This window comes from Leopardus geoffroyi, chromosome A1 (assembly GCF_018350155.1).
Source record: "Leopardus geoffroyi isolate Oge1 chromosome A1, O.geoffroyi_Oge1_pat1.0, whole genome shotgun sequence".
NCBI classification, from domain to species: domain Eukaryota; kingdom Metazoa; phylum Chordata; class Mammalia; order Carnivora; family Felidae; genus Leopardus; species Leopardus geoffroyi.
Window position 1 is genome coordinate 14,282,454 of NC_059326.1, and position 21,111 is coordinate 14,303,564.

Genomic DNA, 21,111 nt, shown 5'->3' on the forward strand with positions numbered 1-21,111 from the left:
CATTCTGTATGATATATATTATATCCTCTTTATCCATTCATCTATCACTGGACACTTGGGTTCTTCCTTATCTTGGCTATTGTAAACGCTGCAATAAACAGAGGGGTGCATATATTTTTTGAAACACTATTTTCATTTTCTTTGGGTGAATACCCAGTAGTGGAATTACTGGGTCATATGGTATTTCTAATGTTTAATGTTTTGAGGAAATTCCATACTGTTTTCCATAGTGGCTGCACTAGTTAACATTCCCACTGACAGCGCACGAGGGTTCCTTTTCCTCATTCCTCACATTGTCACCAACACCTGCTATTTCCTTTCTTTTTGATTGCAGCCATTCTGACAGGTGTAAGGCGATCTCTTTGTGGTCTTGACATGCACTTCCCTGATGGTTAGCAATGTTGGGCATCTTTACATTTGTGTTGGCAATCTGTATGTCTTCTTTGGAAAAATGTTCAGTTCCTCTGCTTATTTTTTAATCAGGTTATTTGTTTTATTGGTGTTGTGTTGTAGAAGTTCTTTATATATTTTGGTCAATATACCCTTTCTTGGATGTATCATTTGCAAATATCTTCTTCCATTCAGTAGGTTGCCTATTCGTTTTGTTAGTGGTGTCCTCTGGTATGCAAAAACCTTTTATTTTGGTGTAATCCTAATTATTTTTGTTTTTCTTTCCCTTGCCAGAGGAGACATAATGAAAAAAAATATATTGCTAGGCAGCTGTCAGAGAACTTACTGCTTAAGTTTTCTTCTATAGTTTTTATGGTTTGAGGTCTCACATTTAGACCTTTAATCCAGTTTGAGTTTATTGTTGTTTATGGTATAGGAGAGTGGTCCAGATTCATTATACTGGAATTTGAAATGGAAGGAGCGATAGAGGAACGATTTAAAGACTCTGTGGTCTTGTATATTGATGAATTTCAGTGGTAAAACAGCGAAGAACATGCTAAGTGAGAATAAAAGGAAAGGAGTATATTTATCCATTTATTATATATGCTTTGCTACCAGAATATATCTTCAGCACCAAGAATATTACTAACAAGGGATAAGCGCTCAGTAAATATCCTTTTGAATGAAAACATTGAAGAAGGAAAGAAAAAAAGAGAGAAAGAAAGAAAGAAAGAAATGAATAGGAGTTCATAAAAAAAAAAAAACAGAGTGATGACCTAAGTTGGTAACCTGTCACAGATGCCAGATATAATGGTGCTAGAATATAGGACTTTTGGAGGTATAACATTCCGCCAACAAAAGGACCTCTAATGATTCTTGACTTGCTGGTAAATAGTATCAGAAAAAATGGGGATACAAGGAGAGAATAATTTATATACTCTTTAGCAATATTTCTAAGCATTTGGATCAGAAACAGTTTTGAGAAAAATTCTGTTAAAATTGTGGACCTCTTTTCCCAAAATACATATGTACATATCCCTCAAAATTTTGCATGCCATTTCAGGAGCTTTGTGGATGCATAAAAGTCATCCGTGGCTTAGTGATGAGTAAATTACCACATATTTCTTTATAAAAATGAGAACACTAGGGGCGCCTGGGTGGCTCAGTCGGTTGAGTGTCCGACTTCGGCTCAGGTCATGATCTCACAGTTCGTGGGTTCAAGCCCCACCTCAGGCTCTGTGCTGACAGCTCGGAGCCTGGAATCTGCTTCAGATTCTGTATCTCCCTCTCTCTTTGCCCCTCCCCTGCTCGTGCTCCCTCTGTCTCTGTCTCTCTCTCTCTCTCTCTCTCTCTCGAAATAAACATTTTTAAAACATTTTTAATGGGAACACTAGATATAAGTCATGTAGGAAAGCAGATTTCAAAATTTTCAAGAAAAAAAGTACAAGTCCCATGAAGAGAAGTTCAGCAATAAAAACCTTTCAGTATTTGTAAGAAGTTTTAAAAACATAACTATGAAAATACAGTAGCAAAAATGCCAGCAAAAAAAGAAGCCATTGTGAGTGAAAAACACATACCAAAAAAACAAAAAGGAAGAAGAAAAAGAAGAAGAGGAACACAAGTGCAGAGGAACAACACAAAACTATGAGATAAATGTGAGACAGACCAAAACCCAGAGCGGAGGTGTAGTTGACAAAACTAACGTTAAGTCCTCCATCAGTTTCCATAGTGACAGGGAACCGGCTTCTTCCCCTGCTTTGACCTAACAATCCACTGTTGGTACAAAATACTGCTTTAGCTTTCCTACAGAGAACAGTTTGCCCATTTACTCAGCCTCTTCTGAGCATCTAGTTCCCCCTGTACCTGGTCTTTGTCCTCTTTTCTACCCTCTGCCTCACCTCCACCCTCCAGGAACATGGTTTCTTCCAGATTATATAAGGCCAGGGCCATATGGGTGCTTTTTCTAGCCTCTTGCTGTATGAGTCTTCTTGGACCAGTGTAATTTGCACATTTTCGGGGGCCTAGGGTTCAGGGTTTTCAGACTCATCAGACGGGAACATCTATAAAATAAACCGGTGTATTTCTTGCTAGCGTTAACCATCTCTCAGTAAGTAATTACATTTTACAGGAAAAATAAATAAAATGAGGAAAAAGTCCCCTTTTCTACTAGGGTTGGAGAAGGGAAGGGAAAAAAGCACAGAGTGGTGAATAAGGTAGAAAACTCCTTCCTCCACACTACAGTGGATTTGGAACAAGAAGAGGAAGATACTACTGGCATCCTTTCAAGTTCAAAGGCACAGTCTAGGTAAACGATACCCACTGGACTGGCCTGTTGTTGGAGACCAACAGTAACTTTAGAAGATGATCCAAAGAAAGCACAACTCTCCAATTCCTATTGTTATTTCATCTATACTCAGTGCCAGCACTATCTTTAAACTAAAAAGAGTAACATAAGTAGGGTCTAAAAGGAACAGACAGTTGTTAGAAGAGTTTATGTCTGTTCAGATATTGAAAACCCCAAATATGATTCAAGACTGACTCTCAGTACTGTAAAATAATTTCTATATAGATAATGGGAAAAATACCATAAGAACAAATCAGAAAAAAAAATACTCAAATTTTCCCAGTTTCCCCCGTCAAAAAAAATAAGAAGATGGATTTTAGATTTTTGAAACTACAGTTAAATATTTTTCATTGTTACTTATACTTAAATTTTTATATGAATCAAGAAGTGTATTATTGACTTGTTTAATTAACATAAGGATATTTTTTAGTCTAAAACGGTAAAGGAGAAACGTTAATTTAAAATGGAACAAAACAGAAAATGCATTTGAAATGAACAGGAAATTAGATTTCGAGATTAACAATGGTGATTTTTTTAAATAGATATGACAGAATACAGTCTTTCACAATTTAAACTCGTTTGTGATATTAGAAGGAAGAATGACTTTCCATTGAGATGCAGCTTTTACTCTGTCATTTATTCTTTGAACTTGGTTAACAGGTGTTAGGCGCTTATATGTCTCTCCAGTAGAGAAGGAAATAACTGTCAGTCAAAACTGGACATTAGTTTCCTGTGTGTCCTTTCCCTCCACAGAGAAAAGTGGTGCATTCCTTATTATTTGCTCCCAGTACCATCCTGGACCTCGCTTGTTCTATATGCAGTATTCTCTACCACAGGTGCCCATAAAAATAGCGGGTTGCTGGAGTATTGGTACGTGCTATACTTCCCCAACTGAAATAGATATTAACCCTAGGAATAAGGATCCAAGATTCTTCTTTATGTAGAGCTGTTTAGGGAACACAGATAGTGAAGGAAAAGTTTGTTTTTCATCATGAAAAGTAAGTAAATATAAAGGAGGTATAGGGTATTGAGTTAATTTGTATAACTACATTATATTAGGAGATATATTTGTGAGTATTAGGAAATTTTACATACATAATGAAGTCTCGGTATAGTGCAGACATTTTTAAAATTGAACTTTATTTTGAGATAATTGTAGATTCACATTCAGGTTAAGAACTAAGACAGATCTCATGTCCTTTTTATCCAGTTTCTGCCAACGGTAACATCTTGCAGAACTACAGTATAATATTACAACCAGGATACTGATACGGTCAAGATACAGAACATTTCCATTTTCACAAGGGTCCCTCATGTTGCTCTTTTATGGCAACACCCTCCCTCCTCCTGACTCTCCACACTGGTCTATTCTCCAGTTCTATAATTTTGTCATTTCAAGAAGGTTGTGTAAATGGAATGATACTGTATGTAACCTTTGTAGATAGTTTTTTTCAATCAGCATAATTCCATGAGGATTCATCCAGGCTGTTGTATGTATCAATAGTTTGTCTTACTTTACTGCTGAGTAGTATTCCATGGTATGGATGTGACACAGTTGTTGAACCATTTTTACCTATTGAAGGACAACTGGGCTGTTTTCATTTTGGGGGTATTACAAATAAAGCTTTTATAAACATTTGTGTACATGTTTTCCTGTGAACATAAGTCTTCATTTCTCTAGGATAAATGCCCATGAATACAATGCTGGATCAAATGATAATTGCATGTTTAATTTTTAAGAAAACTGTTTTCTCTAGTGACTGTTCTGTTTTACATTCTTGCCAGCAAATGAATGAGTGGTCCAGTTTCTCCATATTTTTACCAGCAGTTTCTGTCGTCACTTTGTTTTATTCTAGCAATTCTTATAGGTATATAATAATATCTCACGTGGTTTTAATTGGTCTGTCCCTAATGGATAGTGATATTGAATATTTTTTCATGTGTGTATTTGCCATCTGGTTGTCCTCTTCAGTGAAATGTCTCTTCATGCCTTTTGACCATGATCTAATTGTATAGTTTGCTGTATTTTACTATTAGGTTTTGGTATTTTTTTTTTCAACGTTTATTTATTTTTGGGACAGAGAGAGACAGAGCATGAACGGGGGAGGGTCAGAGAGAGAGAGGGAGACACAGAATCGGAAACAGGCTCCAGGCTCTGAGCCATCAGCCCAGAGCCTGACGCGGGGCTCGAACTCACGGACCGTGAGATCGTGACCTGGCTGAAGTCGGACGCTTAACCGACTGCGCCACCCAGGCGCCCCTTGGTAATTTTTCATATATTCTAGATTTTACTTCTTTGTCAGATATGTGGTTAGCAAGTATCTTCACCCACTCTTTTCATCCTTTTGACAGGTTCTTTTGTAGAGCAAATGTTTTTTTTTTAATTTCTGTATAATCCAGTTTATCAATTTTTCCTTCCCAGGCTTATGCTTTTGGTGTCAAATCTACAAACTCCTTACCTAGCCAATTACAAAGAGTGTCTCCTTTTTTCCCTAATTTATTTTATAGTTTTACAATTATTTATGTTTCTGAGCCATTTTGAGTCAAGTTTCTTAAAGATATGAGATTTAGGTCAGGGGTTTTTGTCTCTTGTTTTTTGCGGTTTATTTTTGGGAGGGAGGTTTGTTTTTTTGTTTTTTTGTTTTTTTGTTTTTTTGTTTTCTTTTTGCCTCTGTATGTTCAATTGCTCCAGCAATTCAGTGGAAAGGTATCTTTCCTCCATTGAATTAATTTTCTACCTTTGTCAAAATCAGCTGGGCATCTTTGCGTAGGTTTATTTATTGATTCTCTATTCTGTTTGTCTAATCTATAGGTCTATTCCTTGCCAGTATCACATAGTCTTTAACTATTTAATGTCTTGAAGTCAAGTAGACTGGTTCCTCCCCCTTTAACCTTCTGTTATATAAGTTTTAGAATAATCTTTTTTAAATCTACTAAAACTCTTGCTGGAATACTTAAAGGAATTATATTAAGCCTGTGTATCAATTTGGGGAGAATTGATACATTTACTATATTGAGTTTTCCAATCCATGAACATGGTATGGCTTTCCATTTTATTTAGGTATTATATTTCTTTCATCGTTACTGTGTAGTTTTCATTACACAAGTCCTGTACATGTTTTGTTACATTTGTAACTCTCTTTTTTTGTTAATTTAAATAGTGTTTTTATTTCAATGTTCATGTGTTCATTGCTAGCATATAGAGATACAATTGATATTTTTATGTTTATTCTGTGACCTTGTTAAACCCAGGCATTACTTTCAGGGGGTTTTGATAGATGTTGTTTGATTTTCTACATAGAAAATAATGTTTTCTGCAAACAAAGACAGTTTATTTCTCTCTTTCCTATTCTGTATTCTTTTTTGCCTTTTTTGTTTGATTGCATTGGCTACAAATTCTAGTACTTTGTTGAATAAGAGGAGTGAGAGCAGATATTTTGTATTTTTCCCAGTTTTAGGGGAAAATCATTCATTCCTTCTTCTTGTAGTATAATTTAGCTATAGGATTTTTGTAGATGCTTTTATCAAGCTGAAGAAGTTGTCCTTTATTCCTGTTTTTCTGAAAATTTCTTTCATCATGGATGCATGTTGAATTTTATCAAATTCTTTTCTATATTGACTAATCTGATCATGTGATTTTTCTTCAGCCATTAATTTGGTGGATTATATTAATTAATTTTCAAACATTGAGCCAAACCAGCATTCCTGAAATAAACTTCAATTGTCATCATGTATAATTTTTATTATATATTGTGTAATTCTATTTGCTTGTATTTTATTTAGGATTTTTTGTCTGTATACATAAGCGATGTTGGTCTGTAGTATTCTTTGTACTGTCTTTAGTTTTTATTTTGGTATTATACTAGCTATAATATTAGTTGAGAAAAGTTTCCTTCCCTATTTTCTAGGTGAAATCATGTATAACCAGGATCAGTTTTCTTTAAATGTTTGATAGAATTTTCCAGTAAAACCATCTAGGCCTGGAGATTCTTTTGGAGGAGTTTTCAAGTAATGTCTTAAATCTCCTTAATAGTTAATGATCTATTCATATTATCTATTTCATATTGAGTGAGTTATGGTAGTTTGTACTGTTTAAGAAATGTGCCCATTTTGTTAAAGCTGTCAAATTTATGTGTGTATTTTACAGCATTTACTGATTATGCTCTTGATGGCCTCAGGGTCTGTAACAATATATGCTGTTTCATTGCGGGTATTGGTAATCTTCCTCTTCTTTCTTTTTTCTTTGTCAGTTTTACTGGTATTAAGACTCAGCTGTTTGTTGTATTGATTTTCTTTGTTGTTTTTCTGTTTTGAATTTCATTGATTCTTACTTTTATCTTTACTATTTCCTTCTGCTTGCTTTGCTCTTATTTTTCTATTCTTAATGTTGGAATTTAGGGTATTGATTTGAGATATTTCATCTTTTCTAATGTATGTATTTGCACTATAAATTTTCCTATCATTACTGTTTTAGTGGGGTCCCACAAAGTTTGATAGTTTTATTGTAATTTTTATTCAATTCATTGTATTTTTTGTTTTCCCTTGAGAATTTTGTTTTGACCCATAGGTTATTTAGAAGTGTGTTGTTTTGGTTTCCAAGTGTCTGAGGATTTTTTTTTCTGTTGCCTTTCTGTTATTGATTTCTATCTTTATTCCTTTTTTGTAGGAGAGTACACGATAGGATTTCAGTTTTATAAATTTGTTGGATGTGTGCTGTGGCCCAGCATATGGTCTGTCTTGAACAATGTGTATTCCTCTGTTGTTGTTGCATGTTCTAAAAATGTTGGCTGATGGTGGTATTGTGTTCTTCTGTATCTTTGTTGATCTTCTAACTAGGTGTTCTGTCAATTGCTGAAAAGAAGGGTGTATATACACACAATATAGCTCTGTATTTGTCATCTCCTTTCAGTTTATCAGTTTTTGCTTGACATATTTTGCTCCTCTATTGTTTGGTGCATACACATTTGGGATTGGTATCTAATTGGTAGATTGGCCTTTGTGTCATTAGATAAGGTCCTTCTTTATCTCTAGTAATTTTATTTTTTCTAGAGTATATGTTATATTAATATAGCCACTCCTGCTTCCCTTTGAGTAGTGTTTGAATGATAGATCTTTTTTATTCTTTATTTTCCACTTGCCTGTATTATTATATTTGAAGTTGATTTCTTGCAGACAGCATTCTTTTTAAAGCATTATTATTTATTGTTTGTTTATTCTCCTTGTTTTCCATTGCTGTGTTTTGTTTTTCATGTCTTCTTGTGGGTTACTTGAACATTTCTTGGAATTCCATATTGATTTATCCATCATGTTTTTGAGTATATCTCTTTGTATAGATTTTTTAGTGGTTGTTTTAAGTATGACATTATGTATATGTATTTTATCAGAGTCGGCTGTGTTTTACCAGTCCAAATGAAGTACAGAATCTTTATTTCCTTTACATCCCTTTACCCTCCCCCACTTATAATCTCTTTGTCTTAAATATTACCTCTACACACACTTAGAACCACATTGGGCAGTGTTATAATTTTTACTTCGATGATAAATCATAATTTAAAACACATATTTACTCATATTTTGCTTATTATGTTCCTTCTTCCTTCCTGGTGTCCCAATGTTCCTTTTATTGCTTCCCTTGTGTTTATAAGACTGGTTATAGCCACTTTTTAGACTGGCTTTGATGGCAACAAATACTTTATTTTCCTTCATCTGAAAAATCTTAATTTTTCATTCCTGGGTAGTATTTTCACTGGTTACAGGAATCTGAGTTGACAGTTCTTTTTTTTTTCCAGTCCATAAAATATATTTGGCCATTTCTTCTGGCCACCGTAGCTTTTGATATAAAATATGCTGTCGTTCTAATTGTTTTATACCTGTAGGTGAGATGTCATTTTTCTCTGGCTGCTTTGTAGATTTTGCTTTGTCCTTTGTTTCAGAAGTTTAATCATGATTTGCCTTGGCATAAATTTCTTCAGATGTATGGAGTTCAGTCAGCTTCTTAAATCTGTACATTATGCTTTTTTTTTTTGCCAAATTTGAGAAATATTCAGCCATTATTTTTTCAGGGACTATTTCAGCCCTGCTCTCTTTCCTCTCTCCTTTCCAGAATTCCCATAACCCAAATATTTTGGATGTTATAATTCATAGATCCCTGAGGCTTTGTTCCTTTTTTTTTTTTTTTCAGTCCATTTTCTCTGTTATTCAGATTGGGTAATATCTATTATTCTATCTGCCATTTAACTAAATCTTTCTTCTGTCCTTTCCATTCTGCTGTTAAGCCCATTCACTGAGCTTTTTATTTTGGTCATTTATTTGTCAGTTCTAAAATTTCTTTGGTACTTTTTATATCTTCTGATTTTTTGCTGAGTGAGACTTTTTGTTTCTTTCCTGAGGCTTTCTATTTTTTTATTTGTTTCAAGCATGTTCATAATTGCTCGGTGAAGCATTTTTTAAAAATCATACATGGTTTAAAATCCTTGTCAGAAAATTCTAACATCCCTGTCATCTCAGTATTAGCATCTATTGGTGACATTTTACATTCTGTTTGAAATCTTCCAAGTTCTTGATGTGACATGTAACTTTAGATTGAAAGACGATATTTTCTTATTATTCTTTGAGATATATTGTATCCTATTTAAACCTTTTGTTTTAGTTGACCCTCTCTGACATTCCTCCATTGGGAGAAATAGGGAAGCACTGCATCTTTCCTGCCAGGTGGAGGTAGAACTCCAGATTCCCCACCTGGATTCTACTGATGTCTAGAGAGTGAGGGAGGAGGCAGTGCTTCATTACTACTTGGCAGGGGCGGGAGTTCTAGCTAGTGAGGCTAGTGTGGGTAACCTTATTGGTGTTGATCAGAGGTGAAAGTCCTGACTCTCTACTAGGCGTTCTCTGATACCACCCGAGTGAGGAGGGAGAAGAACATCTCATTACTGTTTGGCGGGGGGGGGGGGGGGGGGGGGCGGAATCCAGGCCCTCCACATGGTTTCTGCTGACTTCTTGAGGGTGGTGTTCAGAGATGCAAGTCCTGGTTCCCTGTTGTCCTTCTCTGATACACCCCTGACTGAGGATGTTAGAGACTCAATCTCTTGATTGAGATTACATCTTGATTAGTAGACTTCCCACTTACTGTCTGGTGTGGGTAGAGTGGGGCTACTGTTTTTCTGTGGTGTTGAGCTAGAGTGCAATAGTTGTGTAAAAGTTTTCTCTTTTGCTGGGTTGCACCTTTCTTGGTTCTCTGGCTGGAGAAACCAGGCTTTTGTTGGGGACTTTTTTTTTGGTCTGTACCCATGGGTCTAATCTAGGTTGCTAGCCTCTTTGCCTTGAGGTCTAGGATATGTGAGGCAAAAAGACAACCCTGGCAACTCTACTAAATTTATTCTTTGGCCCTGGGGTCATTAGTCAGTCTGCCTTCTGCTTTCCAACTTTCAGAGTCTTGTTATATTTGTTTTACATATAGTGTCCAAATTTTTTCAGTCATACCTAATAGGAGGAATAGAGAAAAATATGTCTATAGTTGGTAATTTGAGATAATATTAGATCTGTCTCTCCTGGGGAATTCAAAATTTGATTTTAACATGCTCTATTTTTTAATTTTTATTTATTTATTTTGGGAGAGACAGAAAGAGCTTGTGGGGGTAAGAGGCAGAGAGAGAGGGAGAGAATCCCAAGAAGGCTCCATGCTGTCAGCACAGAGTCCAATACGATGTGGGGCTGCATCTCAGGAACCATGAGATCATGACCCAAGCCAAAATCAGGAGTGGGACCCTTAACTGACTAAGCCAACCACACCCCAATTTTGACACACTCTTAAGGAAAATCTGTATAGCAAGTTTTTAGCAGGGTCTTCCTTAAACCACTATGATTAGTCTGTATTTGTAAGGATAGATACTGTCCTATTTTAAATTCACAGAGGTACCTGTAACCATTATTCTTTGGCAATCTTATTTTGAATGAAAAATAAAGTTTTAATAATTATGATGTGTAGAAAAACAAGTGTATTCAAATATACTTCAAATGCTTATAATTTTAATATTCTCTTTATATATCCCTTACCTTGTTATATTCTTTAACAATTAAGTTGTGGAAAACAAAATTGGATAGCCACAAAATCCAAAATGTTTTTCAAAAGCGTGTTACTGTTCTCAATGACTACATGTCTATAGGTTTTCAAGGTGAAGAATTGGCATAATAAATTCATTGACTATTCAAAAACGTAGTATGTCCTAGATATTGTACTAGAGATATAATGATGAGCAAAACATATACAGTTCCTGCTTTAATAAAATGTAGTATTCTTTTACAATAAAATAGCAAAATAAAAATGAAATCAAATCTTCTATGAAAGCATTTATGTGTTTTTATGAATAGTGCTGTTCAAGAACATTAGAATATTATCTCTTGAGTATATTACTCCAAATACTAGAGAGAGAGAAAAACAGACTTGTCAGACAGTGGCTTTTATCACCAATGGTTATTGAAATTGAATTGAAAGCAAAAATTATATTGTGAAACATTCCATTGATATACAATGAACAGATTTCAGTAGTTTCTGAAATATCTCGTGGATTTTTAATATTAGTTTAGAGCATAACATGGTTTAGACAATGTTACCCAGTGAAGGCCATAATTGTTAATGGTTTATATTAGCTGAAAGCAGTAAAATCATCCAAGGACTCTGTTAGTGTTAGAATAATAATTTACCAAGACAATTACCACATGCTGGAATTTTTTGCAGCTCTAATTCAGTATTATTAATAATGGATAAAATTGCACTTTTCTCAGGTTGCTGTGGGCAGCAGGGAATTATTTCAATGAATATTTCAGCACATTATTTTAATCATTGTTCCACCAAATCCAAGCAGGCAATATTTTATGGTTCTTAATTCAGTCTACTAAGAAACCATGGTCATTAAATTGCAAACTATTTGTAGTGAGGTCTATCCTGTGATTTACAAGCCTTGTTAAAGACAGTGTAAAAGAAGGAAAACTGTGCCATTAATACTTGTAATTTGATGCTGCGTTTGTTACTGAACTCCCCATGATTAATGTTTTCAGTAGAAAGAAGAACATTGTAGAGAAAACAGAGCTGAGTATTACAATGCTTAAAATATGAGAATGTTACTCTTTTAAGTTTTGGTCATTTGGACAGGAAATACGTATGTAAACACAATCGTAAAACATAAATATCTCAAAAATCATCTTAATTTTCCATTGAGACCAAAGAAATAAAGCCTTAATGTTATGTAAAAAAAATATATTTCCAGTTATGCATTGTTGTTAATAGTGCCTACTGTTTATTTCCTCATTCCTAGCCAATTGCATGATTTCTGGCGTTTGGATTACTGGGAAGATGATCTTCGTCGAAGGAGACGATTTGTTCGTAATGCGTTTGGCTCCACTCATGCTGAAGCACTGCTCAAAGCTGCAGTAGAATATGGTCAGTACCAATACCTCTTACACAACACTTCCCTGGATACGATGGGACTCTTTGTGGTTGAAAATTCATTTTTTTTCACTAGCATTTAAAATTCAGCATGTCGGGGTACCTGGGTGGCTCAGTCAGTTGAGTGGCCGACTCTTGTTTAAGGCTCAGGTCATGATCTCAAGGCTCATGGGTTTGAGCCCCACATCGGGCTCTGCACTGACGGTGCGGAGCCTGCTTGGGATTCTCTCTCTCCCTCTCTCTCTGCCCCTCCCCTGGTCATTCTCTCTCTCTCAAAATAAATAAACTTAAAAATAAATAAATAAATAAATAAGTAAATAAATAAATAAATAAATAAATAAAATTCAGCATGTCATAAGTCAAAAATACTATGTTCTGCTTTATCCTTCAGTGTCATGTAGGTGACACTTACTCAACCCAATATTTCACCCACTTGATAGATTTTAGACCCTTAAACTTCTTTTTAATAGATTAAAAGACTCTAGGGGCATCTGGGTGGTTCAGTCGGTCGAGCACCTGACTTCAGCTCAGCTCATGATCTCACAGTTCATGAGTTCGAGCCCCATGTCAGGCTAGCTGCTGCCTGCGTGGAGCCTGCTTCAGATCCTCTGCCCCTCTTCTCTACCCCTACCCCGCTGGCGCCCTCGCTCTCAAAAATGAATAAACATTAAAAAAAAAAAAGACTCTATACGAAGGACTATTACTCAACATCAATCTTACACAGCCTGAAACAAGAGTAAAATCAGTTTCTTTATCAGTTTCAAAGTCTTTCAAAATTTTGGTGACCAAGATACAAGGTGGCAAAACACACGATTGTAACTGTGTACTCAGACTTATATATTTTTATGTACAATTTGTGTATGTGTACATACACTCATATATGCTATATAAATATACATATATGCATGATATATATATACACACATATGTATAGTGTTTGTATATATATACATGCACATATTTGTGTATTTAACAGAAACAAATGTCTTTTTTTTTTTTTTTTTCAACGTTTATTTATTTTTGGGACAGAGAGACACAGAGCATGAACGGGGGAGGGGCAGAGAGAGAGGGAGACACAGAATCGGAAGCAGGCTCCAGGCTCTGAGCCATCAGCCCAGAGCCCGACGCGGGGCTCGAACTCACGGACCGCGAGATCGTGACCTGGCTGAAGTCGGACGCTTAACCGACTGCGCCACCCAGGCGCCCCCAGAAACAAATGTCTTATTAATAATCTCATCATATGACATTCTCAATTTTTTTACTATTTTATTCTCTTCAGTCTAAAAACAAAAAAATAAATACTGCTACAATATGTAAATTTAAATTACCAGTCCTCCAATGGGTTGCAAATAAAGTTTAAAAAAAACCATCTCACATCAAATATATCATCAACTATTGCACTACAGTAGAACTGTACCTTAATTTCTCCTTTAAAAAATCTATATTAAATAGAAAATATCAAAATATTTTTATAATTCAATAAATATACTACTATTTTAGTTTGCTGTCTACCAAGAAATATAAATAGGACTATTTTGTACCATTTTTAAGTGCTCCAACAAATTGAAGTGTAATTGATCAACTCAGAATTGAATAAACTATGTACACTCAGAAAATACCATTAATGAACCCCTATCTATATATTTTTGTTATTAACCACTTTTGTTCTTACAATTACTTGTGTTTTTATTATGATAATTTTCATTTACTTGAGTATAATAAGTGAGCCATCTGTTTTAAAATTTACCATAGTTTATAAAATTTAATACCATTCATGTTCTTGATGGATTAGACAGAGAAAATACTTAATCCTGATAAAAATAAAATGTGCAAAGCTTTTAAAACTTGTTGTACGGGTAGTCCAGGAATTGATATAACTTAGTAAGACTCAAACATATTAAATAAATAGATGAGGATTTCATATTAAAGTATTATGCCTAAGATAAAAGTTTCAACATAACTTTATACAATAAAAGTAACTATAGGAAAGAACATGCTAGAAAAAAATTATAGTTGACTGGTACTATAGGGGATTTCTTTAATGAACAAGAGAGATCACCTAAGGATTTTAGTGCCTAAGGATTTAAACTTAACTTGTTGTGTTATCTTTATGCTTAAAATAAGATATTGTCTTGGGCGCCTGGGTGGCTCAGTCAGTTAAGCGCTGACTTCGCAAGGTCATGATCTCGCAGTCTGTGGGTTCGAGCCCCTGGTTGGGCTCTATGCTGACAGCTTGGAGCCTGGAGCCTGCTTTGGAGTCTGGGTCTCCCTCTCTCTCTGCCCCTCCCCCACTTGTGCTGTGTCTCACTCTCTCAAAAATAAGCAAACATTAAATTTTTTTTAAATGACATATTGTCTTTACACTCTAATAGAAGAGATTTTTAGAAATACCTAAAATGTCATGCTTTATAATTTGAACTTGAAATTATTAAAACTTCACTTCATACACTTTAGACTTTTTCACCAACCCATCCTATTTGAATTCATCCCATTTGAAAATAGAAACATATAGAGACAGTTTGTAACAGAGTTAGGCTAAATTGATATTAGTAGTGATACTGAGTTGACAAAGGTTTATTTATACAAGATCCATATTATACTGTATTCAGCATTCTATAGGTTGCTTTTAAAGAGTCTGTTAGTTTAAAAAACAAAAACAAAAAACAAAACAAAAAAAAAAAAAAGGAGCCTGTTAGAAAAAAATGGCATTCTCTGTAAAAGCAGATACTTTGTATGTTTAATTTGTAAAATATCTGTATTATTAAACCATTGTTAAAGCCTATCAGAAACAAATTTTAAAATCTTTTACTTTAAAATCTTTTAAGACATCTGATAGTCAGCTTTTGATGCCATAGTAACTACTGTTACTGAACCTAAACTGAAAATAGCAGTTTAATTTTGAAATGAAAATGATTAAATGAAATGAAAGATGTAGGTAATACTAAACATCTTCCGAGTGTAGTGTAAGAGTATTTTATTTTATTTTTTGTCTACACATAAATAAACCCTTTTGTTATTAAGTTTTTTGATTCCAATAGAGTTAACATACAGTGTTCCTTTTAGTTTCAGGTGTACAATATAGTAATTCAACGATTCCATACATCAGCCAGTGCCCATCACAAGTGCACTCCTTACTCCCCATCACCTATTTCACCCATCCCCCCCACCCAGCTCCTCTCTGGTAACCATCAGTTTGTCCTCTATGCTTAAGAGTCTGTTTCTTGGTTTGTCACTCTCTCCTTTTTTGCTTTGTTTTGTTCTTAAATTCCACATATGAGTGAAATCATATAGTATTTGCTTTTCACTGACTGACTTATTTTGCTTAGCGTTATACTCTGTAGCTCCATCCGTGTTGGTGCAAATGGCAAGATTTCATTTTTTATGGCTGAATAATATTCCATTATGTATATATACCACTTCTTTATCCATTCATCTATCAATGGACACTTGGGCTGCTTCCACAATTTGGCTATTGTAAATAATGTTGCTGTAAACATCGGGGTACATGTATCCCTCTGAATTCATGTTTTTGTACCTTAGGGGTAAATATCCAGCAGTGCAATTGCTGGGTCACAGGGTAGTTCTATTTTTAACTTTTTGAGGAACCTCCATACTGTTTTCCAGAGTGGCTGCACCAGTTTGCACTTCCACCAACAGTGCACAAGGGTTCCTTTTTCTCTACATCCTCAGCAACACCTGTTTTTCTTATATTTTAATTTGAGCCATTAGTGTAAGAGTATTTTAAAGTATGGAGCAATTTATGCATTTGAAATTTAGAATGAGCGGTATTCAGAAACTAGAACACGTGTATGCCATAAAATATTCAGGAAAGCTATATGGTACCGATGCCAGAGTTATTGTCACATCATTCTCAAGATTAAGATCGTGTAATGGAAAACGAAAGAGAACTGAAACAATTCTACCTCCAAAACCAGCTCTAGAGCATACCTCTTCAACCTTCAGCACAGTTTCTATCGGTGGGCCTTTGCAATTGTGTAGAGAGTAGGGAGTAAAATATGGAAGATGTAAAGAGATGAGTGGGAAAGTGCCCCCTGGTGTGAGCTGTACACAGAAATAGAAAGAAGTATTAAAAACTGCCAAGAGAAAAAGGTAGCATTGTATCTTTTTCCAAACTGCCAACGTGCCTTCTAACCTATATGTAAAGTTATTTCTTCAGAAGAAATAGAGAGTAAATGTAAGTTATTATTACAAAGCACTTCATCCAATAAAAATAAATGTTGAAAACCTTAATTAAAAATATTTTAAATAAAGCTTTTTATTCACATATTGCTAGAACATTCATATAAAAGTAAAAAATTCAGCCCATCATCTGGCCACTCTGCCTGCCATTAAACATTTAAATGTGTTTTAAGTACCTTCAAGTCTAGCAGCATATAGACTTAACATCTAAATTATTAAATATTTTGGTTTGTGTAGACCTAGAAAAGGTACATTTATTGCACATTTTTGTAAAAGGCTTCACATTTTGAGAGGGCTTCTAGGACAAATTGAAATTCAATTTGTTTCTTCCTCGATGTTAAATAATTAGAGTATTTCAATTTCCCTGTACATCGCGTCTTGAAAATTAAGCATTAAATGCACAGAAACTCTGCTATAACCTTTGGTCCAAAAAAATTATATTCATCTACATTGTGGCAGCAAAATTCTTTTAAGAGCAGAAGAATATTTTGTGAATGGAACTTTCAGTATGGATATAAGTGTTTGAATCAGTGATCAATGTTTCCAGACTATTAAACAAGTTGTACATAAATAGAGAATACTTACATGGCCATCAAAGCAGTCCCTGGGATTTGAACACTGGTAAGGTCTATCTGTTCGTTCCTATAGTACAGTAAGTTTCAAGAAGGTGAGCCTATACTAATGTAACAGAACTGAAACTGAATTAGCAGACTTAATATTTTATTTAAAATGTTTTGAATCACTTGACTTTTCCCTAAATTCAGTCATTTAGATTAAACTGGAGTTAAACTTTCATGTGATGGGTGGGAACACTTAGCCATAATTTGAACATTCTTTTCAGATAATCTGTGTGGAGCCACAAATCAAATATATTAACAGTGCTTTCTTTTATATGAGCAAATAATCAAAACTGGGTATATTTTCAAGAAGATAGAAAGGACAATAATTTTGTTTCATAGTGACTTTGAAAAGCTTTCCTTTCCATTTCATTATTAAAACTTTTGGTTGACCTTTTTCTGTTGGAAAACATTCTTAATACTGATGGAGTTTTTCATGCTTCTTAGTAATACTAATGAGTTGAATAATTTATGAGGTTGTCATGCGCAAAAGATTTGGTGTGATTTGATATACTTTCAGCCTTGGTGTTGGAATGTGATTAATAAAACCTAGAGGCATGTAATTTTTTCCTGATGTTTAATGTTCTAATTTTGTATGTATTAAATATGTTATTTAGGTATTTTCTAATAGTAAAATTTCTTAAAAGTGCAAATTTAATTGATTAGTAGGAATTTTACAGACCATAAGGAAGAATATAAGGAAATTATTTTAAACTCAAAATTCGTCTTCTGACCTGCAGGATTTTCTTCTTCAGGGCAAATTAGCTAATGGGGAAATGATTGAAAAGGAAGGGTTTTGTGTATTGTTTATGTGTTTACATAAAACCTAGACTAGTCAACTTCTGGTGCATTTCTGGTGCTTAAAGATTATGCTGTCAAAGAAGAGTACAAAATCTTAATAAGTTTGGTTGTCTTTGTTGACTGTCAATTATCATTTAAGACTCTGTTTCCCTTCCATAAAATTATAGTGGAACAATGTTTCATCAAAGCCTAGGATCGCAAGCTCCCCATGTCTGTGATCAAAGACATCATCTTAAATAGGTCTGATCAGGCATCGCAAAAGAGGGCAGGCTGCTTCAGCTGGAAGAAAAAAAACATAGAGCAAAGATGACAAAGTTAATCAGTCATTTCTTTGGCAATAAATAATAAGATATGCTGAGAACTGCAAATGAGAACATCCTTAGGTTCCTCAGAGATGTGTCTGCTTAACACCTGATTTATCTAAGCTTGTGAAGCCATCAAGATATGACCTTGATGAATAAAAAGCAGCTCTGTAATGAATCTGGAATTAAATTAGTTTTGATGGTATATGCATGGCTACTGTAATGTGCTGCTTGCAGAAATAAGAAAAGCACTTGAGACTAAAAAATACTAATGCAACTATAAAAATTGAGAAAGAAGCTAATTGACTTCTTTTTAAGAGTTTACAGTTATTATCATATTTGAGAAATATGATTTGATTTTTTTACGTAATAATCTATCGTTTGTATTATGTAGAAGCACTCGCAAACATTACTGTTCATCGATAACTCCTTTTTAATTGGTGTGTTACTAATCGAATCTCCATATCTTGAATAAATGAGGTGATCTGATTATGGTTAAAATAATTCACTGAAAGTTAATGATGTAAACTCTTTTAAAAGAAGAAGAAAAAGACATACAAGGAATCATCTTTCAGCTCTTTTTTATGCCAGTGTCACATTTTAATATCAGAGCATTGTCTTCACTTCTCATTTTTATATTCTCTTAAAATAATTGAAACAGATTACATAAATGCTGTTACAAAATATGCTTATCAGATGCATTTTACAGACTTTATATAGCATTTTTGTACCAACAAATGTTCTAATTACAACTCCCCTGTCTTTGTGTTGAAGATGCAGATTGTAGCTTTAAACATATTCAGAAGAATCAAATAACTGTATTAATTTAGAAGCATTTATTGAATATCTTCTATATTCCAAGCATTTGCTACATGCTGGCTTCAAAGTTTGAGACAGTTTCTACCCTCTAAGAGCATATAGTTTAGTGCCTTATAACAGGGTGGAGGTGGGGGTGTGTTCCCAGCATCTACTGAATAGAGACTGCTGCTAGAATATCCTGTCATGCACAGGCAGCTTCCCTAGAATGATGACAACAACAAAACTCCAGCCCTAAATGCCACTAGTGGAATGCCACAAGGTGGAAAAACCCTGGTCTACTGGTAAGAAACAGTTATCATAAAGAGAGGTAGTAATTCATAAAGGAGCGCAGGGGACAGAGTGACTAACTGTGAGTCTGATGGGTTGGAGTAGGCTTCATAGAAGTAATTACTTAGGAACTGTCTTGAGAGAAGATTAGGAATTTACCAGGTGAGCCAGGAATGGCAGAGGTAGTATCAGAAATTACCAAGATATGAAGGCATAACTTATTCCTTTGAATGGCCTCAATGTTTTGCATTTTGTGATAGGCCCCTATGTAAAAATTTCAGAAAATGTTTGACTTTAGGTGTATCATATTCTGAGATAAAAACGATTTGAAAACAGGAAATGATATCTTCTGTTCCATTTAGAGTGTAGAATTAATTCAATTCTATGTAGTTAGTTGCTGTTTTTTATTGAATTGATAATCGATTAATTTCAAGGTATACATACAGTATTTTCATCATTTAAAGTAGTAGTATTGAAAAATAGGATTTTTATGGAATAGGTCTACAAGTATGGTATTTTCAAATTCTGAAATGTATTTTTTATGCCTACATTTTCTTTCCACTTAGAACATCGAAGGCTGTTTAAGATAGGGAGCTGACAAAATTATCTTACTGCTGAGTGGCATAGAACTATCCATAATGTTATTTATGTTCTTTCAGACTAATTTTTCATAAAGTGTATACACAATTGCATTTATAAGTAATTACAGTGCACCATGATAAATATTTTTGTCAACATGTGTTAAAATGCTATCTGAGCTCAGTGAAGGGAGTTGCCTAACTGAAGAAATACATTTTAGCTAGATTTGAAAGGATGAATGGAGATCTTCACAAGCCAGTAAGTGAAACGGTGGCAATGTGAGAAAGGGGCCACACAGTACAACATAATGTGTCCAGGGGATGCAAAATGGTGCTATGTGATGGAACACAGGATAGTGGGGACACTGTACAAAATGAGGCTGAAAAGCCTGTTTGAAGCCACATTGTGAAAGGATTTGTCAATAGAGCCATTAAAGGATTTTTATTTGAGAGAATGACAGACCAAAGAAGTTAGATGGCATGCTAATAAGTGGTAGAGAGAACAAAAATGCAACCAAAATACCATTCTCATACTATATAGTATGTTGCCTTAGGTACACTTGGAATTCTAACTGCAAAGAGCATTATTGAACACTTTCCTGCTTTGAAGTTTACCTGTTAAATTTTGGTTACTCCTGTAGCCTACAGATGAACTTAGTGTCGTTCACAGCATGCGCTTCAGGTGTCATGTACAAGACGTATTTTGAAATGTTCTGAGGGGCAGGGCACCTGGGTGGCTCAGTGGGTTAAGCATCTGACTTCAGCTCAGGTCATGATCTCCAGGCCCATGCGTGCTGACAGTTCTGTGATCTCTTCTTTGTTCTCTCTCTCTCTCTCTCTCTCTCTCTCTCTCTCTTTCTCTCTCTCCCTCTCCACCCTCCCCCTCTCCCTCTCCCTCTCCCTCTCAAAAATAAATAAAAATTTAAAAAAGATTTTTAATGTTCCGTGGGGCTCCTGGGTGGTCAGTCAGCTAAGCAACCGACTCTTTGATTGCAACTCAGGTCATGATCTCACGGATTGTGAGTTCGAGCCCCGCATCTGGCTCCAGGCTGACAGTGCAGAGCCTGTTTGGAATTCTCTTTCTCCCTGTCTTTCTGCCCCTCCCCTGTTCATGTGTGCACTCGCTCTCTCGCTCTCTCAAAAATAAATAAACTTAAAAAAATAAAATGTTCTGAGTGTTTTAAAAGTGCTTTAAATAACCTATATCAACACCATCTCTTAGCTATTCCATGTTTTTTAATGATCAAGGAGAAATTTTTATCAGTTTTTTTCTCCCATATTTGAGCCACTTGCTTATGTAGTCAAAATATCTCCTACTCCCCGTTCCCAGGGTCTTAAAGTAAATTTTCCC

General features: G+C 34.8%; 1 protein-coding gene across 11 annotated transcripts in view; it reads left to right on the plus strand.

The window, feature by feature from the left end:
* NBEA (neurobeachin) overlaps positions 1–21,111 on the plus strand; it is a 689,522-nt gene that overhangs the window by 428,136 nt on the left and 240,275 nt on the right. For all 11 annotated transcript variants that reach the window (XM_045473789.1, XM_045473805.1, XM_045473824.1 and 8 more), the window contains one exon: positions 12,046–12,170. In XM_045473789.1, the coding sequence (XP_045329745.1) occupies positions 12,046–12,170 (125 nt within the window). The remainder of the gene's footprint in view (positions 1–12,045; positions 12,171–21,111) is intronic.